This window comes from Argopecten irradians, chromosome 6 (genome assembly GCF_041381155.1).
Source record: "Argopecten irradians isolate NY chromosome 6, Ai_NY, whole genome shotgun sequence".
Lineage (NCBI taxonomy): Eukaryota > Metazoa > Mollusca > Bivalvia > Pectinida > Pectinidae > Argopecten > Argopecten irradians.
In genome coordinates this window covers 46,303,871-46,324,691 of record NC_091139.1, presented here as the reverse complement: position 1 = coordinate 46,324,691, position 20,821 = coordinate 46,303,871, and the positions used below count along the sequence as shown (strand labels likewise).

General features: G+C 39.1%; 2 protein-coding genes across 3 annotated transcripts in view; one reads left to right on the top strand and one right to left on the bottom strand.

The window, feature by feature from the left end:
• The window catches only part of LOC138326073 (dystrophin-like), a 29,378-nt gene extending 29,187 nt beyond the window's left edge, over positions 1-191 (bottom strand). The window contains exon 1 of the mRNA XM_069272202.1: positions 33-191. Within this exon, the coding sequence (XP_069128303.1) occupies positions 33-54 (22 nt within the window). The 5' untranslated portion in view covers positions 55-191. The remainder of the gene's footprint in view (positions 1-32) is intronic.
• A 25-nt stretch (positions 192-216) lies between these two features.
• LOC138326074 (kelch-like ECH-associated protein 1B) overlaps positions 217-20,821 on the top strand; it is a 36,937-nt gene continuing 16,332 nt past the window's right edge. Inside the window, exon 1 of one of the 2 annotated variants that reach the window (XM_069272205.1) lies at positions 217-332. The gene's annotated coding sequence lies outside the window, so the exon portion shown is untranslated. Of the gene's footprint in view, positions 333-15,669; positions 15,908-20,821 lie in introns of those variants that run through there. The other variant, XM_069272204.1, reaches the window with a different exon arrangement.

Here is a 20,821-nt window from a genome sequence, read left to right as displayed (position 1 = left end):
TAAATTAGAGAAAGCATGCTGTCTACGTATACCATAAGTTTCGGTGATATCCATGGCCTGCAATGTTGGGGAAGGTTGACTTTCCAGTCTTACTCATTCCTTTTTAAACATTGCCGCTTCCGCTTTGTGTTTTGAGGGTGGTTGACACGTTTGAGTGAATAGTGTCTTTGGTGGTTGTCATCAAGCTTCTGTGAGAGTCGTGCGTGTAACTGATTGTGCGCAAACTAATTACTTCCGGTATTGTACTGGACCAGATCGTGTATACTGACGATAACATTTCTACTGTTCGCGATGGATCTAGGAAGAAAAGAATCGATATGGATAAGAAAACAGTAAGTTAATATACAAATGATTCCAACAGGGTAGTGATGTTATCCTGTAATGTTTGAAAATGTGCACATTCAAAGAAGATAAATTTAACCGAGAATGTCAGTAACCGCTTATGTCAAATTACTCTACTGTGTCCGGTCATCTGAAACGGCACCGACTACCATGACCAAATATTGCTTATCATTTCGCCATGTCATCGTGTGGTCTCATTATACATTGTTTATACCATTAGTCTTTGAACTCTATTGATACCATCAGTTTGTATTCAAACATCCCCGTTTTATGTGACAAAATATGATTTTCTCTCGGATCACAGGGCCATGTATAGTTTTCATATAGAAACTATACATGGCCCTGTGCTCAGATTGGACAATCATCAACTTTGTTATACTATTCCCTGAATAACTGTTCCATTGAAGGAATTCACAAGGAAGTTAAGATAGTTCAACCCTGTCAATGATATATTACTAAATTACTAAAATTATTTAATTGCGTCCCGAAAAAATCCATGGCACTATCCTTAATTTCCAATATGGAATAAAGCGTAAGAGAGGAGAAATGTAGCGACAAGATTGGGATTCGACCTCTGAACATAGCTAAATGCTCTACAGCTGAGCTACCCACTCATTGATGATAGACCCAGTCAAATCCCGCTACCCTCCTCAAGCTCCCTCCTCTTCCACAGTCTTCGCGCTCAAAGACATAAGAGACCCTTATTCCACCAAAGTGGGTATTTTAGTTAGCCGCCTATTTTGTAACAGGAGAGGAGAAAATGTATTGGCCAGACCGGTATTCGAATCCGGAACATCCAACCACTAGCCGAATGCTCTACTGCTGAGCTACTTGGTCACAGATGATTGACCCTATCCAATCATGCTACAGAAGTACAGATGCACCAAAAGCAGAATAAATACAATGAACTGTTGATTAGTCCCGTCTTCTGGTGATTATGATGTCCTTTTTGAAAATGCCTTTGATTTAAAGGGATTGTCTAAAGACATATTAAATGCTGCATGATGTCTCAAGTGACCTATTCTACAGGGCTGCGGAAAAACTTTGAAATGTACTCGTCCGTCGGACAAGTGCTTCATCACAATCTACTCGTCCGAATGACATTTTTACTTGTCCGTAATATTTGTCAGATAAATAAGTAGATGTGACTGTATATATTAGCCTACAGCGGTTTTAGATATATCCATTTGATTGTTAGAACTGTATTGATGCCGATTCGGGATAACGTGACTAACAGACAGTTTTACAAGAAGACCGACAAAACATTTAATTTCCAAACAATTTTGTATGGAAGTGTTAAAAAAGATATCTTTTTAAAGGGTCGATATTTTAACTTACTTTCCAATGTAGTAGGTATATATTATTTTTAACTCCACTAGCTTCTGGTAAGATTTTTGTTAGGCGAATGTCGCTAAAAACTGAAGCAAATTTCGCTGTGACATCTTGTTTTTCGATACACCTCTAGACTCTTGATTACGATATCAATAGACCTCGGATTTATTCATGTTACAATGCTGTACATGCGCATGCGCATTGAAAACGAAAGTCGGGAATTCCTAGAATGATGCAGAAAGCGAAAGCTTATCATTGCTTCGTCGTATTTAAGAAACCGTTACGAATGTCAGACCCTATATAAATTTATCGAGAAACGATATAATTAATAAGGTGTAGGTCATATAGTCATTGTCAGAATTTTTCACTCGTCCGACGGACAAGCGTGATGTCAACATTCACTCGTCCGATGGCCAAATCCACTCGTCTAGACGAGCGGACGAGTACTTTTCCCCAGCCCTGTTCTACCCACCTTTTGTAAGTCGTCAAGTGACCTATTCTACCTACCTTTGTACGTCGTCGCCATCTTACGACAATAAAAATTTACATTTTTGATTTCCTCACCAGAACCACAGGATGACCTATTGTCATCATGCACCGTCCGTCGTCGTGCGCCGTCCGCCGTCCGTAAACTTTTCATTCAAACGACTTCTCAATAACCGGAAGGCCCAGGGTACTCTTATTTGGCCTGTAGGTTGCTGGGACGAAGGGCTACCAAGTTTGTTCAAATGAATGACCTTGACCTTCATTCAAGGTCACAGGGGTCAAATAGGCTAAAATCTTTAAATGACTTCTTCTCAAAAACCAGAAGGCCCAGGGTACTGATATTCGGCCTGTAGGATGCTGGGATGAAGGGCTACCAAGTTTGTTCAAATAAATGACCTTGACCTTCATTTAAGGTCACAGGGTCAAATAGGCTAAAATCCTTTAAACAACTTCTTCTCAAGAACCAGAAGGCCTAGGGTACTGATTTTGGGCCTGTAGGATGCTGGGATGAAGGGCTACCAAGTTTGTTCAAATAAATGACCTTGACCTTCATTAAAGGTCACAGGGGTCAAATAGGCTAAAATCCTTTAAACAACTTCTTGTGAATAACTAAGAGGCCTAGAGACCTGATATTAGGCCTGTGGCATGCTGGGATGAAGGGCTACCAAGTTTGTTCAAATGAATGACCTTGACCTTCATTCAAGGTCAAAGGGGTCAAAAAGGCTAAAATCTGTAAACGACTTCTTCTCGAGAACCAGAAGGCCCAGGGTACTGATATTGGGCCTGTGACATGCTGGGATGAAGGGCTACCAAGTTTGTTCAAATGAATGACCTTGACCTTCATTCAAGGTCAAAGGGGTCAAATAGGCTAAAATCCTTTAAACAACTTCTTGTGAATAACTAAGAGGCCTAGAGACCTGATATTAGGCCTGTGGCATGCTGGGATGAAGGGCTACCAAGTTTGTTCAAATGAATGACCTTGACCTTCATTCAAGGTCAAAGGGGTCAAATAGGCTAAAATCTTTAAACGACTTCTTCTCGAGAACCAGAAGGCCCAGGGTACTGATATTGGGCCTGTGACATGCTGGGATGAAGGGCTACCAAGTTTGTTCAAATGAATGACCTTGACCTTCATTCAAGGTCAAAGGGGTCAAAAAGGCTAAAATCTTTAAACGACTTCTTCTCAAGAACCAGAAGGCCCAGGGTACTGATATTGGGCCTGTAGGATGCTGGGATGAAGGGCTACCAAGTTTGTTCAAATAAATGACCTTGACCTTCATTCAAGGTCACAGGGGTCAAATAGGCTAAAATCCTTTAAACAACTTCTTGTGAATAACTAAGAGGCCTAGAGACCTGATATTAGGCCTGTGGTATGCTGGGATGAAGGGCTACCAAGTTTGTTCAAATGAATGACCTTGACCTTCATTCAAGGTCAAAGGGGTCAAATAGGCTAAAATCTTTAAACGACTTCTTCTCGAGAACCAGAAGGCCCAGGGTACTGATATTGGGCCTGTGACATGCTGGGATGAAGGGCTACCAAGTTTGTTCAAATGGATGACCTTGACCTTCATTCAAGGTCAAAGGGGTCAAAAAGGCTAAAATCTTTAAACGACTTCTTCTCAAGAACCAGAAGGCCCAGGGTACTGATATTGGGCCTGTAGGATGCATGGATGAAGGGCTACCAAGTTTGTTCAAATAAATGACCTTGACCTTCATTCAAGGTCAAAGGGGTCAAAAAGGCTAAAATCTTTAAACGACTTCTTCTCAAGAACCAGAAGGCCCAGGGTACTGATATTGGGCCTGTGACATGCTGGGATGAAGGGCTACCAAGTTTGTTCAAATGAATGACCTTGACCTTCATTCAAGGTCAAAGGGGTCAAATAGGCTAAAATCCTTTAAACAACTTCTTGTGAATAACTAAGAGGCCTAGAGACCTGATATTAGGCCTGTAGAATGCTGGGATGAAGGGCTACCAAGTTTGTTCAAATAAATGACCTTGACCTTCTTTCAAGGTCATAGGGGTCAAATAGGCTAAAATCTTTAAACGATTTCTTCTCAAGAACCAGAAGGCCTAGGGTACTGATATTGGGCCTGTAGGATGCTGGGATGAAGGGCTACCAAGTTTGTTCAAATAAATGACCTTGACCTTCATTCAAGGTCACAGGGGTCAAATAGGCTAAAATCCTTTAAACAACTTCTTGTGAATAACTAAGAGGCCTAGAGACCTGATATTAGGCCTGTGGCATGCTGGGATGAAGGGCTACCAAGTTTGTTCAAATGAATGACCTTGACCTTCATTCAAGGTCAAAGGGGTCAAATAGGCTAAAATCTTTAAACGACTTCTTCTCGAGAACCAGAAGGCCCAGGGTACTGATATTGGGCCTGTGACATGCTGGGATGAAGGGCTACCAAGTTTGTTCAAATGAATGACCTTGACCTTCATTCAAGGTCAAAGGGGTCAAATAGGCTAAAATCCTTTAAACAACTTCTTGTGAATAACTAAGAGGCCTAGAGACCTGATATTAGGCCTGTAGAATGCTGGGATGAAGGGCTACCAAGTTTGTTCAAATAAATGACCTTGACCTTCTTTCAAGGTCATAGGGGTCAAATAGGCTAAAATCTTTAAACGATTTCTTCTCAAGAACCAGAAGGCCTAGGGTACTGATATTGGGCCTGCAGGATGCATGGATGAAGGGCTACCAAGTCTGTTCAAATAAATGACCTATGACCTTCATTCAAGGTCACAGGGGTCAAATAGGCTAAAATCCTTTAAACAAGTTCTTGTGAATAACTAAGAGGCCTAGAGACCTGATATTAGGCCTGTCGCATGCTGGGATGAAGGGCTACCAATTTTGTTCAAATGAATGACCTTGATCTTCATTCAAGGTCATAGGGGTCAAATAGGCTAAAATCTTTAAACGACTATGTTGTATTGTACTATTAGTCAGATGACCGTTAAGGCCCATGGGCCTCTTGTTGATTTCCTCACCAGAACCACTGAATCAAATTCGTTGAAATTTTTCACAAACCTTCCATGGCCAAAGGTCAACAAAAATTGTGAATTATATGGTCCCAGCCCCCCAGAAGGCTGGGGAAGGGGCCAAAAGGGGCAAAATTGACTAAAATTTCAAAAATCTTCTTCACCACTCACAGACGTGGTAGAATCAAATACTCTTCATAGATAGAAAGGTCTTAAATTCCTTTACAAAAAAATTATGAATTATATGATCCTGGGGTCTCATGTTCCTCCTGGGGAGGGGGTTACGTTTACTATAGTTTACATAAGGAAAACACATTTTTGAACATTATTTATTTACATATGGAAAACACATTTTTGAACATTATTTAATCATTTGTAATAGGAAATGAGTCATATGTTGTCAGAATTATCAGTATGAGATGGCCATTGAATCATATTATCAAACTTTCCATGTCTGACCCCAGGGGTCTTAGGGGTGGGGCCAAAAGGAGCCAAATAGGCTGTAACTTCAAAAATCTTCTTTTGAAATTCTGGAAATGGTAGAATCAAATACTTTTCATAGATGGAAAGGTCTTAAGGTCCTTTCATGGTGGGTACAGGCCTTGAAAAGTACTTGAATTTAAGTGTTGGCCTTGAAAGTCCTTAAATCAAGAGTTTGGCCTTGAAAAGTCCTTGAATTAACGAATTAGCCTTGAAAAGTCATTGAAAAATACATTTGTTCTAAAATGATTTGATTTCTAATTCAAAACTTGTATTATATGTAAAATGAACATAACTTTGAACAAACTTGCCGCAGAAGTGTTGTGGGAGAATCGACCTAAAATCCAGATTTTTAGCTCACATGGCCCGAAGGGCCAATGAGCTTATGTCATGGCGCGGCGTCCGTCGTCCGTCCGTCGTCCGTCCGTTCGTCAACATTTCCTTTAAATCGCTACTAGTCATAGAGTTCTGCATGAATTGTAACCAAATTTGGCCAAAAGCATTCTTGGGGGAGGGGGAACAGAACTTGTATAAATTTTGGCTCTGACCCCCCGGGGGCAGGAGGGCGGGCCCAATAGGGGAAATAGAGGTAAATCCTTTAAATCGCTACTTGTTCTAGAGTTCTGCATGGAATGTAACCAAATTTGGCCACAAATATCCTTGGGGGAGGGGGAACAGAACTTGTATAAATTTTGGCTCTGATCCCCCGGGGGCAGGAGAGGCGGGGCCCAAAAGGGGAAATAGAGGTAAATTCTTTAAATCGCTACTTGTCCTAGAGTTCTGCATGGATTGTAACCAAAATTAGCCACAAACATCCTTGGGGGAGGGGGAACAGAACATGTATAAGTTTTGGCTCTGATCCCCCGGGGGCAGGAGGGGCGGGGCCCAATAGGGGAAATAGAGGTAAATTCTTTAAATCGTTACTTGTCCTAGAGTTCTGCATGGATTGTAACAAAATTTGGCCACAAATATCCTTGGGTGAGGGGGAACAGAACTTGTATAAATTTTGGCTCTGATCCCCCGGGGGCAGGAGATGCGGGGCCCAAAAGGGGAAATAGAGGTAAATTCTTTAAATCGCTACTAGTCATAGAGCTCTGCATGGATTGTAACCAAAATTAGCCACAAACATCCTTGGGGGAGGGGGAACAGAACATGTATAAATTTTGGCTCTGATCCCCCGGGGGCAGGAGGGGCGGGGCCCAATAGGGGAAAAAGAGGTAAATCCTTTAAATTGCTACTTGTCCTAGAGTTCTGCATGGATTGTAACCAAAATTAGCCACAAACATCCTTGTGGGAGGGGGAACAGAACTTGTATAAATTTTGGCTCTGACCCCCTGGGGCAGGAGGGGCGGGGCCCAATAGGGGAAATAGAGGTAAATTCTTTAAATCGTTACTTGTCCTAGAGTTCTGCATGGATTGTAACCAAAATTAGCCACAAACATCCTTGGGGGAAGGGGAACAGAACTTGTATAAATTTTGGCTCTGGTCCCATAGCATGGGGGCAGGAGGGGCGGGGCCCAATAGGGGAAATAGAGGTAAATCCTTTAAATTGCTACTTTTCATAGAGTTCTTCATGAATTGTAACCAAATTTGGTCACAAACATCCTTTTTGGAAGCGGAACAGAACTTGTATAAATTTTGGCTCTGACCCCCCGGGGGCAGGAGGGGCGGGGCCCAATAGGGGAAATAGAGGTAAATCCTTTAAATCGCTACTAGTCATAGAGTTCTACATGGATTGTAACCAAATTTGGCCACAAACATCCTTGGGGGAAGGGGAACAGAACTTGTATAAATTTTGGCTCTGGCCCCCCGGGGCTGGAGGGGCGGGGCCCAATATGGGAATTATAGGTAAATCCTATAAATCGGTACTTGTCCTAGAGTTCTGCATGGATTGTAACCAAACTTGGCCATAAGCATCCTTGTGGGTAGGAGAACAGAACTTGTATATATTTTGGCTCTGACCCTCCGGGGACAGGAGGGGGGGCCCAATAGGGGAAATAGAGGTAAATCCTATATATCGCTACTTGTCCTAGAGTTTTGCTTGGATTGTGACCAAATTTGGCCATAAACATTCTTGGGGGAAGGAGAACAGAACTTTTGCTCTGCCCCCTTGGAGGCAGGAGGATGGGGCCCAATAGGGGACTTAGAAGTTAATATTAAAATTCCTTCAGAAAAGAAACAATGAACCTGTATTCAGAACATTACTTGGCATTACAAACCAGGTGAGCGATACAGGCCCTCAGGGCCTCTTGTTAATTTAGTTCTCTGGACCCTGTTCACATTCTGATTTAGATACATCCTAGAACTTCATTTAATGAACTATTGCTTCATGGTACATGTAAATGATCAATTCAGCAATTTTTCCAGAAGTTGTAACTGACCAACCATTTGATTTTGTATTGATAGAATCTATATTTGATTTCAATGAGGCCTTAAAAATGACAAAAAAATGCCCAGAAAAGTCCTTAAAAAGTCCTTGAATAATTTTTTTTAATTTCTGTACGAACCATGCCTTTACAAAAAATGTGAATTATATGACCCTGGGGTCTCCCGTTTCCCCTGGAGACGAGGTCAAGTTTCCTATAGTTTATATAGGAAAAACACATTTATTTATGAACTATTTCTCAATTTTCATAAGAAATGAGTCAAAGTTGTTAACAATTATTAGCCTGGGATAGCAATTTTACATCATATCCATATTGGTCTTGGCCGACCCCTTGGGGGTGGAGGGGCGGGGCCAAAAGGGGTCAAACAGACTAAAACTTCAAAAATCTTCTTCTGAAATTCTGGAAATGGTAGAACCAAATACTCCTCATAGATTGAAAGGTCTTTAGATGTTTTATTACAAATGTGATTTATATGACCCTAGGGGCTCCCATTTTCCCCTGGGGAGGGAGTCAAGTTTACCTGTTTACATAGGAAAAACACATTTATGAGCCATTATTTGTTCAATTTTCATAGGAACCAAGTCAAACTTGATTAGAATTATTAGCCAGAGCTAGCATTTTTAACATCTTATCCATAATGGTCCTGGCCGACCCCCAGGTGCAGAGGGGCAAGGCCAAAAGGGGTCAAATTCTTAAGTTATTCATAATCAGTTGTTGATCATAAGTTAAGGCTAACCAAACACACTGTGAAAAGAGTTTTAAAAAGTGTGTATATATGATCAATATCTACATATTCTGTTGTTTAAAAACAATTTTCTTTTCATGGTTTATACAATTATGCATCACTTATACTGTATACAAATTATTGGGCGATGTGGAAATATCTATCCAGAATTATCTGGTATGCCATTAGTGAGAGTAATTACCCTCACCAGGGACATCATTCTGATTAAAACTCAGTATTGATAGCCATAATGGATTGCACGGATTGTAACCAAATTTGGCCAGAAACATCCTCTGGGGAAGGGGAACAGAGTTTGTATAAATTTTGGCTTTATTGTTACATGATGGTGTTCTAAATAAGAAATATAAAAAGTAATGTCTCGAATATGACATTCTACTACAGATATCTGTTCTATCTGTAAATGGAACCATATATACCAAAATCCGGCTCCTTTATTAGAATCACCCCATTCCAAAATGGCGGCCATTACAATTGCAAAGTTTATGACTTTTAGCAGACACTATACGCCTATTTTACTTTAAAAACGTGAGTAAATCATTTCAGTTATAAGTAGTGTTTGTTTTTGAAATGATGCTAACTAGTTTTAAGCACAAGATTTATTGAAAGGCCAGAAGATTGTTTCCTTACGGTAGGCCTACGTAATACACATCGTCACACTCAGACACAATAAGTGACACCGCCAAGCCAAGGTGGAACTAGCCCCAGGCTGCTAATTAGCACCAGTGGGTGTTGGTCAGGGAGTGTTCACACCTCCTTTGTTATCCCCCGCCCAACGAAGTTGGCGGGGGATATACAAATGGGCCGTCCGTCTGTCCGTCCGTCCGTACGAATGGTTTCTGGAGCATAACTCTAAAACCAGTAGAGATATTTCCACGAAATTTCATACACACATTGGTCTTATGGTCTAGTAGTGCCTTTTGCTATTTTAAGGTTTTCACTTTTTGTACTTTTTTCTGTAACCATGGAAACATTGCTGAAAATGGCAGATTTTTGTGTAAGAATCGTTTCCGGAGCATAACTCTAAAACCAGCAGAGATATTTCCATGAAACTTCATACACACATTGGTCTTATGGTCTAGTAGTGCCTTTTGCTATTTTTAGGTTTTCACTTTTTGTGCTTTTTTCTGTAACCATAGAAACATTGCTGAAAATATCATATTTTTGTAGCAGGTTCATTTCCGGAGCATAACTCTAAAACCAGCAGATATTTCCACGAAACTTCATAGACACATTCTTTTTATGGTCTAGTAGTACCTTTTGCTATTTTTAGGTTTTCATTTTTTGCACTTTTTCCGTTACCATGGAAACATTGCTGAAAATATCATGGTAAATGGTAAACGTTATTTTGCAAAACTCCACCCATCTTTGTGTATATAGTCTAATATAAATGTCAAGTCTGTATACCTGATTTAACAATTGCAGCCCCGCTCTACTTGAATTATACTCCATCTTTCTTAAGCTCAACTTCCTTTCTCCTGTTTTTTTTCATACACATAAGTCTCCACAATCAAACTTACTTCAGCTTTGATATCTTCATTGGCGGGGGATCTGAATGACTATGTCCTTGTTTACTTAATTATGAAGTCAGCCCCCCTGCTCAGTCTGGTATGCATTTTGAAGCTGTCATAGCAGCCCAAACCGACTGGAAAAATTCAGAAATCGGAAGAAAAAAATTAAGACGATGTTTTGCAGAAATCGGAATATTTGGATATCAAATCGGTAGGCGGAATATCAGTCTCAGAAGCGGTAGACTTCTGCCAGAATCGGTAGGGTTAACATTCTGTAACTAAATATAAAATTTGTCCTAGATAGAAGTAATTTATCTAATGAGTATTTTTATGTTTATTGTATTGATTATCTGTATTTTTTATCTCTGAGATAGGTATACCATCGCTACATATTCGTTTAAAGCTTTAAGTATCAACCTCTTCAAAGTTTACCAGGACTTGTTGTTTTGTCCCCGAGAAATGGGGGACACAGGCATTAAGTATTATCTACAAGGTACAAGTATCTTTATTTCCATAGCATAAGCTTTGAGTACATTGTATTTCAAGAAATCTATAAATATCCTGTTAGAGCAGATATATAGTATGAAGGCATGGGTTGCATACACTTATTTTAGTTAAGAGTAGAATGATGCAGTCCACAAATATTTAAAAATATATGTGTCTATGTCTATGAGGAATATTTCTTTAAAATCATGTAAAATTCATCCTTCAACAGGTTTATTTTCATGTCAAATAATCTGCTTTAGCTGTTAATGATTATACTTAGGTACAGGTGTGTGTCGTCCTGATACAGTTGTCTGTCATACTGATGTCATGTCCTGATACAGGTGTCTGTCAAACTGATGTCATGTCCTGATACAGGTGTCTGTCATACTGATGTCATGTCCTGATACAGGTGTCTGTCATACTGATGTCATGTCCTGATACAGGTGTCTGTCATACTGATGTCATGTCCTGATACAGGTGTCTGTCATACTGATGTCATGTCCTGATACAGGTGTCTGTCGTACTGATGTCATGTCCTGATACAGGTGTCTGTCGTACTGATGTCATGTCCTGATACAGGTGTCTGTCGTACTGATGTCATGTCCTGATACAGGTGTCTGTCATACTGATGTCATGTCCTGATACAGGTGTCTGTCGAACTGATGTCATGTCCTGATACAGGTGTCTGTCATACTGATGTCATGTCCTGATACAGGTGTCTGTCGTACTGATGTCATGTCCTGATACAGGTGTCTGTCATACTGATGTCATGTCCTGATACAGTTGTCTGTCGAACTGATGTCATGTCCTGATACAGGTGTCTGTCATACTGATGTCATGTCCTGATACAGGTGTCTGTCATACTGATGTCATGTCCTGATACAGGTGTCTGTCATACTGATGTCATGTCCTGATACAGGTGTCTGTCAAACTGATGTCATGTCCTGATACAGGTGTCTGTCATACTGATGTCATGTCCTGATACAGGTGTCTGTCATACTGATGTCATGTCCTGATACAGGTGTCTGTCAAACTGATGTCATGTCCTGATACAGGTGTCTGTCGTACTGATGTCATGTCCTGATACAGGTGTCTGTCATACTGATGTCATGTCCTGATACAGGTGTCTGTCATACTGATGTCATGTCCTGATACAGGTGTCTGTCGAACTGATGTCATGTCCTGATACAGGTGTCTGTCATACTGATGTCATGTCCTGATACAGGTGTCTGTCGAACTGATGTCATGTCCTGATACAGGTGTCTGTCGTACTGATGTCATGTCCTGATACAGGTGTCTGTCGAACTGATGTCATGTCCTGATACAGGTGTCTGTCGTACTGATGTCATGTCCTGATACAGGTGTCTGTCGAACTGATGTCATGTCCTGATACAGGTGTCTGTCATACTGATGTCATGTCCTGATACAGGTGTCTGTCATACTGATGTCATGTCCTGATACAGGTGTCTGTCGTACTGATGTCATGTCCTGATACAGTTGTCTGTCATACTGATGTCATGTCCTGATACAGGTGTCTGTCGTACTGATGTCATGTCCTGATACAGGTGTCTGTCGTACTGATGTCATGTCCTGATACAGGTGTCTGTCGAACTGATGTCATGTCCTGATACAGGTGTCTGTCGAACTGATGTCATGTCCTGATACAGGTGTCTGTCATACTGATGTCATGTCCTGATACAGGTGTCTGTCATACTGATGTCATGTCCTGATACAGTTGTCTGTCGTACTGATGTCATGTCCTGATACAGGTGTCTGTCGAACTGATGTCATGTCCTGATACAGGTGTCTGTCGAACTGATGTCATGTCCTGATACAGGTGTCTGTCGTACTGATGTCATATCCTGATACAGGTGTCTGTCGTACTGATGTCATGTCCTGATACAGGTGTCTGTCGAACTGATGTCATGTCCTGATACAGGTGTCTGTCGAACTGATGTCATGTCCTGATACAGGTGTCTGTCGAACTGATGTCATGTCCTGATACAGGTGTCTGTCGTACTGATGTCATGTCCTGATACAGGTGTCTGTCGAACTGATGTCATGTCCTGATACAGGTGTCTGTCGTACTGATGTCATGTCCTGATACAGGTGTCTGTCGTACTGATGTCATGTCCTGATACAGGTGTCTGTCATACTGATGTCATGTCCTGATACAGGTGTCTGTCAAACTGATGTCATGTCCTGATACAGTTGTCTGTCATACTGATGTCATATCCTGATACAGTTGTCTGTCATACTGATGTCATGTCCTGATACAGGTGTCTGTCATACTGATGTCATGTCCTGATACAGGTGTCTGTCGTACTGATGTCATGTCCTGATACAGGTGTCTGTCGTACTGATGTCATGTCCTGATACAGGTGTCTGTCATACTGATGTCATGTCCTGATACAGGTGTCTGTCGTACTGATGTCATGTCCTGATACAGGTGTCTGTCGTACTGATGTCATGTCCTGATACAGGTGTCTGTCGAATTGATGTCATGTCCTGATACAGGTGTCTGTCGTACTGATGTCATGTCCTGATACAGGTGTCTGTCATACTGATGTCATGTCCTGATACAGGTGTCTGTCATACTGATGTCATGTCCTGATACAGGTGTCTGTCATACTGATGTCATGTCCTGATACAGGTGTCTGTCGTACTGATGTCATGTCCTGATACAGGTGTCTGTCGAACTGATGTCATGTCCTGATACAGGTGTCTGTCGTACTGATGTCATGTCCTGATACAGGTGTCTGTCGAACTGATGTCATATCCTGATACAGGTGTCTGTCGAACTGATGTCATGTCCTGATACAGGTGTCTGTCGTACTGATGTCATATCCTGATACAGGTGTCTGTCGAACTGATGTCATGTCCTGATACAGGTGTCTGTCATACTGATGTCATGTCCTGATACAGGTGTCTGTCGTACTGATGTCATGTCCTGATACAGGTGTCTGTCGTACTGATGTCATGTCCTGATACAGGTGTCTGTCGTACTGATGTCATATCCTGATACAGGTGTCTGTCATACTGATGTCATGTCCTGATACAGGTGTCTGTCATACTGATGTCATGTCCTGATACAGTAGTTGTCTGTCATACTGATGTCATGTCCTGATACAGGTGTCTGTCGTACTGATGTCATGTCCTGATACAGGTGTCTGTCGTACTGATGTCATGTCCTGATACAGGTGTCTGTCGTACTGATGTCATGTCCTGATACAGGTGTCTGTCGTACTGATGTCATGTCCTGATACAGGTGTCTGTCGTACTGATGTCATATCCTGATACAGGTGTCTGTCGAACTGATGTCATGTCCTGATACAGGTGTCTGTCGTACTGATGTCATATCCTGATACAGGTGTCTGTCGAACTGATGTCATGTCCTGATACAGGTGTCTGTCGAACTGATGTCATGTCCTGATACAGGTGTCTGTCGAACTGATGTCATGTCCTGATACAGGTGTCTGTCGTACTGATGTCATATCCTGATACAGCTGTCTGTCGAACTGATGTCATGTCCTGATACAGGTAGTTGTCTGTCGTACCGATGTCATGTCCCAATACAAAACTTGATTCCTTAAATATTTGAATTCTTTATTATCTTTGTTTTCATTTTGCTGGCTCTTAAGTTTTCAGAAAATCAAAGGGATATATGGCCTAATGGTATGATGAAGTTTTTGTTTGATAAACTGTTTGGCATCCGTATCAAATATGTCCTGTACATTTGTTATCTTTCCTATAATAATTTATTATTACCTTTAAAAATCCATAATCTTTCACTTGAATCAGATGACAGTAATCAATTGGTTTTTAGTGAGGAATGAAAAATTTTACGCTCAACTCTTCCATTTATCGATTTGCTTCTGCCTTAGAATTCTGTAATGTACCAAAACTTCAGAAATGTCAAATTAGGACCAGCACAGTCTTTAACTTGTTAACAATTTTATGTAAAATAATTTCAAATGTTAAAAATAGTGGCATGACATATATTTGTATGATTTTGTTATTGAACATGCCAAAACTACAAATAATTATCGAATTATTTCCCAAATTACTGGCCATTACGAATAATAGTTGTAGAATTATCCTGAGCTGAATAATAGTTGTAGATTACAGTGATTAGTATAGGTTTGTCATGCTTACTGTGTATTCCTGGCAACTAATGAGGGAAGTATGTAGATTGCATCATTATGCATAATTTATTTTGTAGATAGAAACGTCATTAGCAGTCATTGTTTTGTAGAAATATGCTTCGTCATGGCCAGGTGTATCGTCATAGTAACGTTAATCTGGCGCTGTGGTAGTGATTACTGTTATCAGATAAAGATATGTAGACATCACACCATCCACTGTTGTCAGACAGTAACAAACGAGAGCACTTTAACTAGCCAGCGTGTGATATGTCGTGATGGTCCATTCACCTGGAAATATTTTCAATAAAACTCAGTATCAATTTTACCAAATCTTATCTGTCATGTTATTTTATTTCTGCCAAAATCATGGTACTACAGGTCATGGAGACAGTGTGATAGATGTGTCGAAACATTCTGATGTCTGTCTACCAACTCTAAACGGTCATCTGGTCAGTCACTGACCTACATACACCCTAGAACGAATAATCATACCCTGCCTCCACACCGGTTCCCGGTTCCCGACAGAAATCTTCCGGCCGTCGTTCAGTGCTAGGTCACATTCAGCCTCCCCCACCCTACAACAATGCCATCCATATAAGACCATATATAGCCTATAATAAATTATATGAATTCTGTTATCAAAAACAAAGTTTTATTAATTTGACTCATTAACAATTTAACTTAAAGGTAATTAGTTAGAGGTATAGGTGATAGGGGCTGTTATTTCTATTTTGGGCTCCTGAGACCATAGGTAGTGAGCCGGCAATGTGAACGTGATAGAGGAACTAAACTGCTGTGTCATTCACACAGCCTGACTAGAGTGCTTCATAAGATCAATGGATATTTGCATACAGACCAAATCTGGCTACCTAGTGATATGGTGGTGCCACATCTAACATGTTTTAGTCAATAACCAGCTACATTGGGGCATCAACCCTATTCTGTCTCCAAGACTTGGTTATAGCTACTGCAGACAAGACAACTGTAGGTAAAGGAGGTCAAGCACACTAGTCAAGGTAAATATACCAGTATAGACCGCTTTAACACATACACTTATACACGCTTTCGCTCTAATGTCTCATTAGGTTCTTTTATCATATTTATTTGAAATTTTCTTGTTGGAACAAATTATCAATGCTTTATTTATTTATGAACTTTGCCAGATATACATGTGCAGACACAGTTTTATAGATCTAAACATTGAAATGATTTCCTGTATACACATAAGTCATAATGAAGATTTTTATAAACACACAGTAGTAATCTAGTCTTCAAAAGAAAAAGCATACGTTCAAATTTGTAATAAACTATTAAAATGGTGAAACCAGATTTGGAAAAGTAATTTTAAATAAATAAAACTTCTTTATTTACTCATATATCACCTTAAAATCCTGAGACATTGACGGACATCTTTAAATAGCCTACTTTCACTTTAGAGATTTGAATCACATGTAGTTGTTTGTATTGGTAACTGTCAAACTTGTCGTTTGGATGAATATCATTATCATGAAGATGGTTCTATTATCAACTACCCCCCGTATATCAAAATATCAAAATAGTTCGAATTCCTAAAACTTCATATTGGTGTGACACAAATGATATTAATTTATTTGACAAGCTTTACTAGAAATGTTTTTAATGGATTCCTAACTTACATTATTAGGCCTAAGTGTTTGACTTTAAACTGTATGACATTGAAGTTGTAGTCTATGTTTATGCTCAAGTAATATTGATTTTAATACAATTCTGCTGAATCACTCGGTGAAAGAGCTGTCATATCATACAGCACAGGGCTTAATATCCTGTATGGAAAATGAAAGCTTTGGCATAGCTTATTCTATGTATTTCATATTTTTTTATGTTTAATTGATAATCAATTTGCTTTTATTTTGTTCAAAATATTACCTAGTTTATTTTGTTCAAAATATTCTACTCTCTTGTATTGAATTACATGTAGGCCTATTGATTTTTTGTAGCTTGAATATCAAACGCTATTTGTTTGCAATCTGTATTGAACAGATTTCTAAATATGCCTCAGTGATTCTGATGCCAACTACAACATCTATCTCAAATTTCCTTAAAGGAATTCTTTTGATAATACTTGGTCTCTAATATTTGTTATGTACCCCTTGTATAAATGGATTATATTGCTTGAAAAATTAAATTTAAGAATTTGATTTAATGAAACATTTGTTGAATGTGACAATGAAACTCTTGTTACATGTTTGGCCGAGACACCGCAGTAGAATGAAGTTGTGAGGTATTTAGCTGCCCAATAGGTCTATAACTTGTTTATTACCTATACTGGATCAATAAGCTGACGTCTGTCGTCTACATTGATACCTACAGAAATAGCACTAATTCTATATACAGAATCACAGTGACTTTCATAAAATGGTGAGTTACGTCACACCAGTTACTGGGGATATTGGTGTGCAAATAAAGATGGTCTGTTGACAAGTAGGAGATAAAATGGTATGATATTTGTAGTTGTCACATCTTATGCCATTATGTAATACTGTTATGTTGGGGCTTCTGCCTATCATATTTATGGAGAAATTTCAGGAAAAAAATATTAAAGGATTGTGATCTTTTGGCATCAATAAAAACTTGCTGAAATATCATTTCATGGGTTCCACTTTACATTACAAATGTATATACTTAGTAACAGTTATATTGGGAATACTGATTTATTATTCACTGCTAGCTTTTTTAATATACCTGTACTCTAAAATGTAAGAACCCTGAAATGAGAATATTAACAGTATTTGAGACATGATGAAGGCAGTTTTCCTCTGCAATGAATTTAGAAGAGAACAGTGGCACATATATACCACATAGCCCAGTAAATATATTTTCTGCATAAATTGTGGATTGTTTACCGGTAATGCATTTGCAGAAAACCCACTGAGATAGAAAAGAATTAAACATTTATGTATTAAACAAAATAAAAACTTATTTGATATTTGATCATGTCTAGCTATCTGACAACACAAAAAAAACCCAGATGTTTAAAAATATAAAATGGCATGTCAAATTAAATATGAGTCTTGCTGTCCTATAAGTAATCACTGGTTGGAGCTAGCTCTACACCTCCCCATTGTACAACTTCACCATCATGTGTCTCTCTCGGTGTCAGGAGACTTTGGCAGGCTGTCCACGTACAAACTGCATCCCATCACGATTTGGCAGAAATTATCACTAGAAATCTCTCTATATCTAAAATACACTGAACAGTATGATGTTACATTCATTTATCATCAGCTGTTTACATTTATTTTATTCATATGTATAATACCTAAATCTATACAGTATAAATTTAGGTATTTAACATATAAATAAAATAATTGTAGTATTACTTATCAATCTTTTGGTGCCTACTTTATTGAATGACTTGCATGAAGCCCAATTAACACATGCCATTCAAAGTAAAAACAGGTAAACAGTATAAAAATAGTCATGAAAGTACAGACCAGAGCATTGCTTATTTTACGAAGATACATATATATGTACCCTCATAAATAGCAAATATTTAGACTGTCTTGCTATAATTCTAATAATTATTATATATGATCATGGTAGTATAAATCATAATATGATAGAGGAAAATGATCAACTGGCTGTCTAAAAATAATCTTCACTAGTAAGGTGTAGAATTGTGAAAGTGACCCTTGTCCACACCTGGCTGACCACTGTCCACCTCACTGTTGGTACGTGTATCTAGAAGTGTGAACGTGACTTTTATCCACACTTGCCTGATTCTTACAAATGGACAATCATTCATTCATGTTTTGATATTTCCCTTTATCATCCTCACCAAAGATGCGTGAAGTCATGATTTGTGCGAACGTGAGTTCAGCGCTCATTGGAATGTGGATATTTTCAATGTGATTATGCATACAGATTTAGTATCGTTTATGGGAGCTATCAAGGTGTATAATCTAGTGCTCAAGCTGTCATCGACTTTCATATACATTCATTGACTGATGAATACACTGGAACATTTACTTAGTGTGTTTGTGGTCTGTCTGGGCACTAAATTGGGTTTCATTTCATTTGAGTACAAAATGACCTCGGTAGTTTAAACGCTTTGAAAATAAGTATCTTACGCGATATCTAAAACTGTCATTACCTGTATGATTTACATATACTACCGACATCTTGTTACCTGAGATTTACCTGGGCACTGCTACTGCCTGATCGGGGAAATGCGAACGTGATCAGGGAGGCCTGAGGAATGTGTACCTTTTGATGAGGTGTAATTATATCATAGTCTGACATACCGAGCTAATAATTCACATAAAGAAAACACCTCTTTGCCCTGAATTAAAAATAAGAAAAAGTAATTTGTTGTTGTAGCCATCCATGCTTGATTTACGATACTGACATTGTGCTGGTTGTACTGTATGTATTATAGTGTGTGCAGGTAACCTAGTCCCATTGATCAAAATCCTCTCAGGTGTATGAAGGCTGTGCTTACTCATGCGTAGACACTGCCTCACGTTTCCCTTTCACTGGGCATGCCCAGAAAAATCTGCTTACTAATTGTAAGTGGAGTTTACAAAGTTGGTGTGTGTACTGTGTGAGGTCACTACTCTGTGCCTTGGTCTATTGTTCTCCCTGGCGTACTGACAACTTTACTGCTCACCGTTCTGCTGTATCATGTAGAGACGGATTCAGTCTAATATAAAAGTGATTAGTCAGTGAGTTTAACCCAATTCTCTCAACCGTTAATTCAAATTCACGTTCACCTACCTTTGCTCACGTTTGCATTGGGACTCGTGTTCACTCCTTTTACCCTTAAAAAGAATTCATTAAAATAAATTATTAATTGCTTACATGATAGAATTAAGCATTTGGACTTAAGTCACCCTGGAGATAGTTGATGATACCTGATAAATGAGGACATTTCTATCCATGAGTTAGGTATTAACAAGACATATGAGGTATAAACTGAGTTACATTCCTCATGACATCAGGATTGTTTATACATACACCAGTGGACATTTCCTCATTGAATAAAATAATGGAAATATTGTGTATCCTGGAGGCTCATATATTAGCATACTCATAACATCTCCAAGTTGTACATTTAAATTAGTTTACTTCCTAAAATACTCTCTTGTTTTATTCAATCATTCTTTCTAAATTCTTTAGGCCAGCCCTAATGAATTGTTTGTTTCCCCAGACAGTGTAGGGTAGGTAGGTAGGGAAAAAAAGATTTGGTTAGACAACAAACACACAAAATTATTCTTTCCTAGAACTAGTTATAATATGTATTATAAGAACAGAAACAAATTCAGTACCATGCAAGTTTTACCCCAGTTTTTATATGGCACAACCGGACAACTATTTAGTAAATGAACAAAACGCGCCACAACTAGCTGGAACCAGCTAACTACGGTGTCTAAGAAGAGGTAACAGGTAACAGTTAAAAACAGAGAATACTATTATAAATATAAGATGATCGACAATTCAAAGTTTTTTGAAAGTAAACAAAAAAATCATTAGAAATGATAAAATATTTTTGGTATGGAAAATCCCAATAAAGTATTTTGGGTAGGGGTTTTTTGGTGGGTAGATTGAAAAGGGGAAACAAACAATATCTTATTTTAAGCCTTATAATGGCGCAGCCCTTCATGCCCGAAGCGAAGCACTTCTAAGGTAACACATACACGAAAATATAAGAAAACACCCAATCTTCAAAATCTTAATTCGAATTCCTACATACTGACAGGTTCTTAACTTTTTAACATTGCATAATTAATGGTTACTGAAACATATTGCAGCGCCCTTTAAGGCCTTGCCTTCAGTCAAATATAATACAGTTGTCTTCTGTACAACAATTCCCGTTATGATCTATAAAATCAAATTATCTGGATGTTCCAACTGGTTGCCATGGCACCATTGATAAGAATGTTTTATTGGTG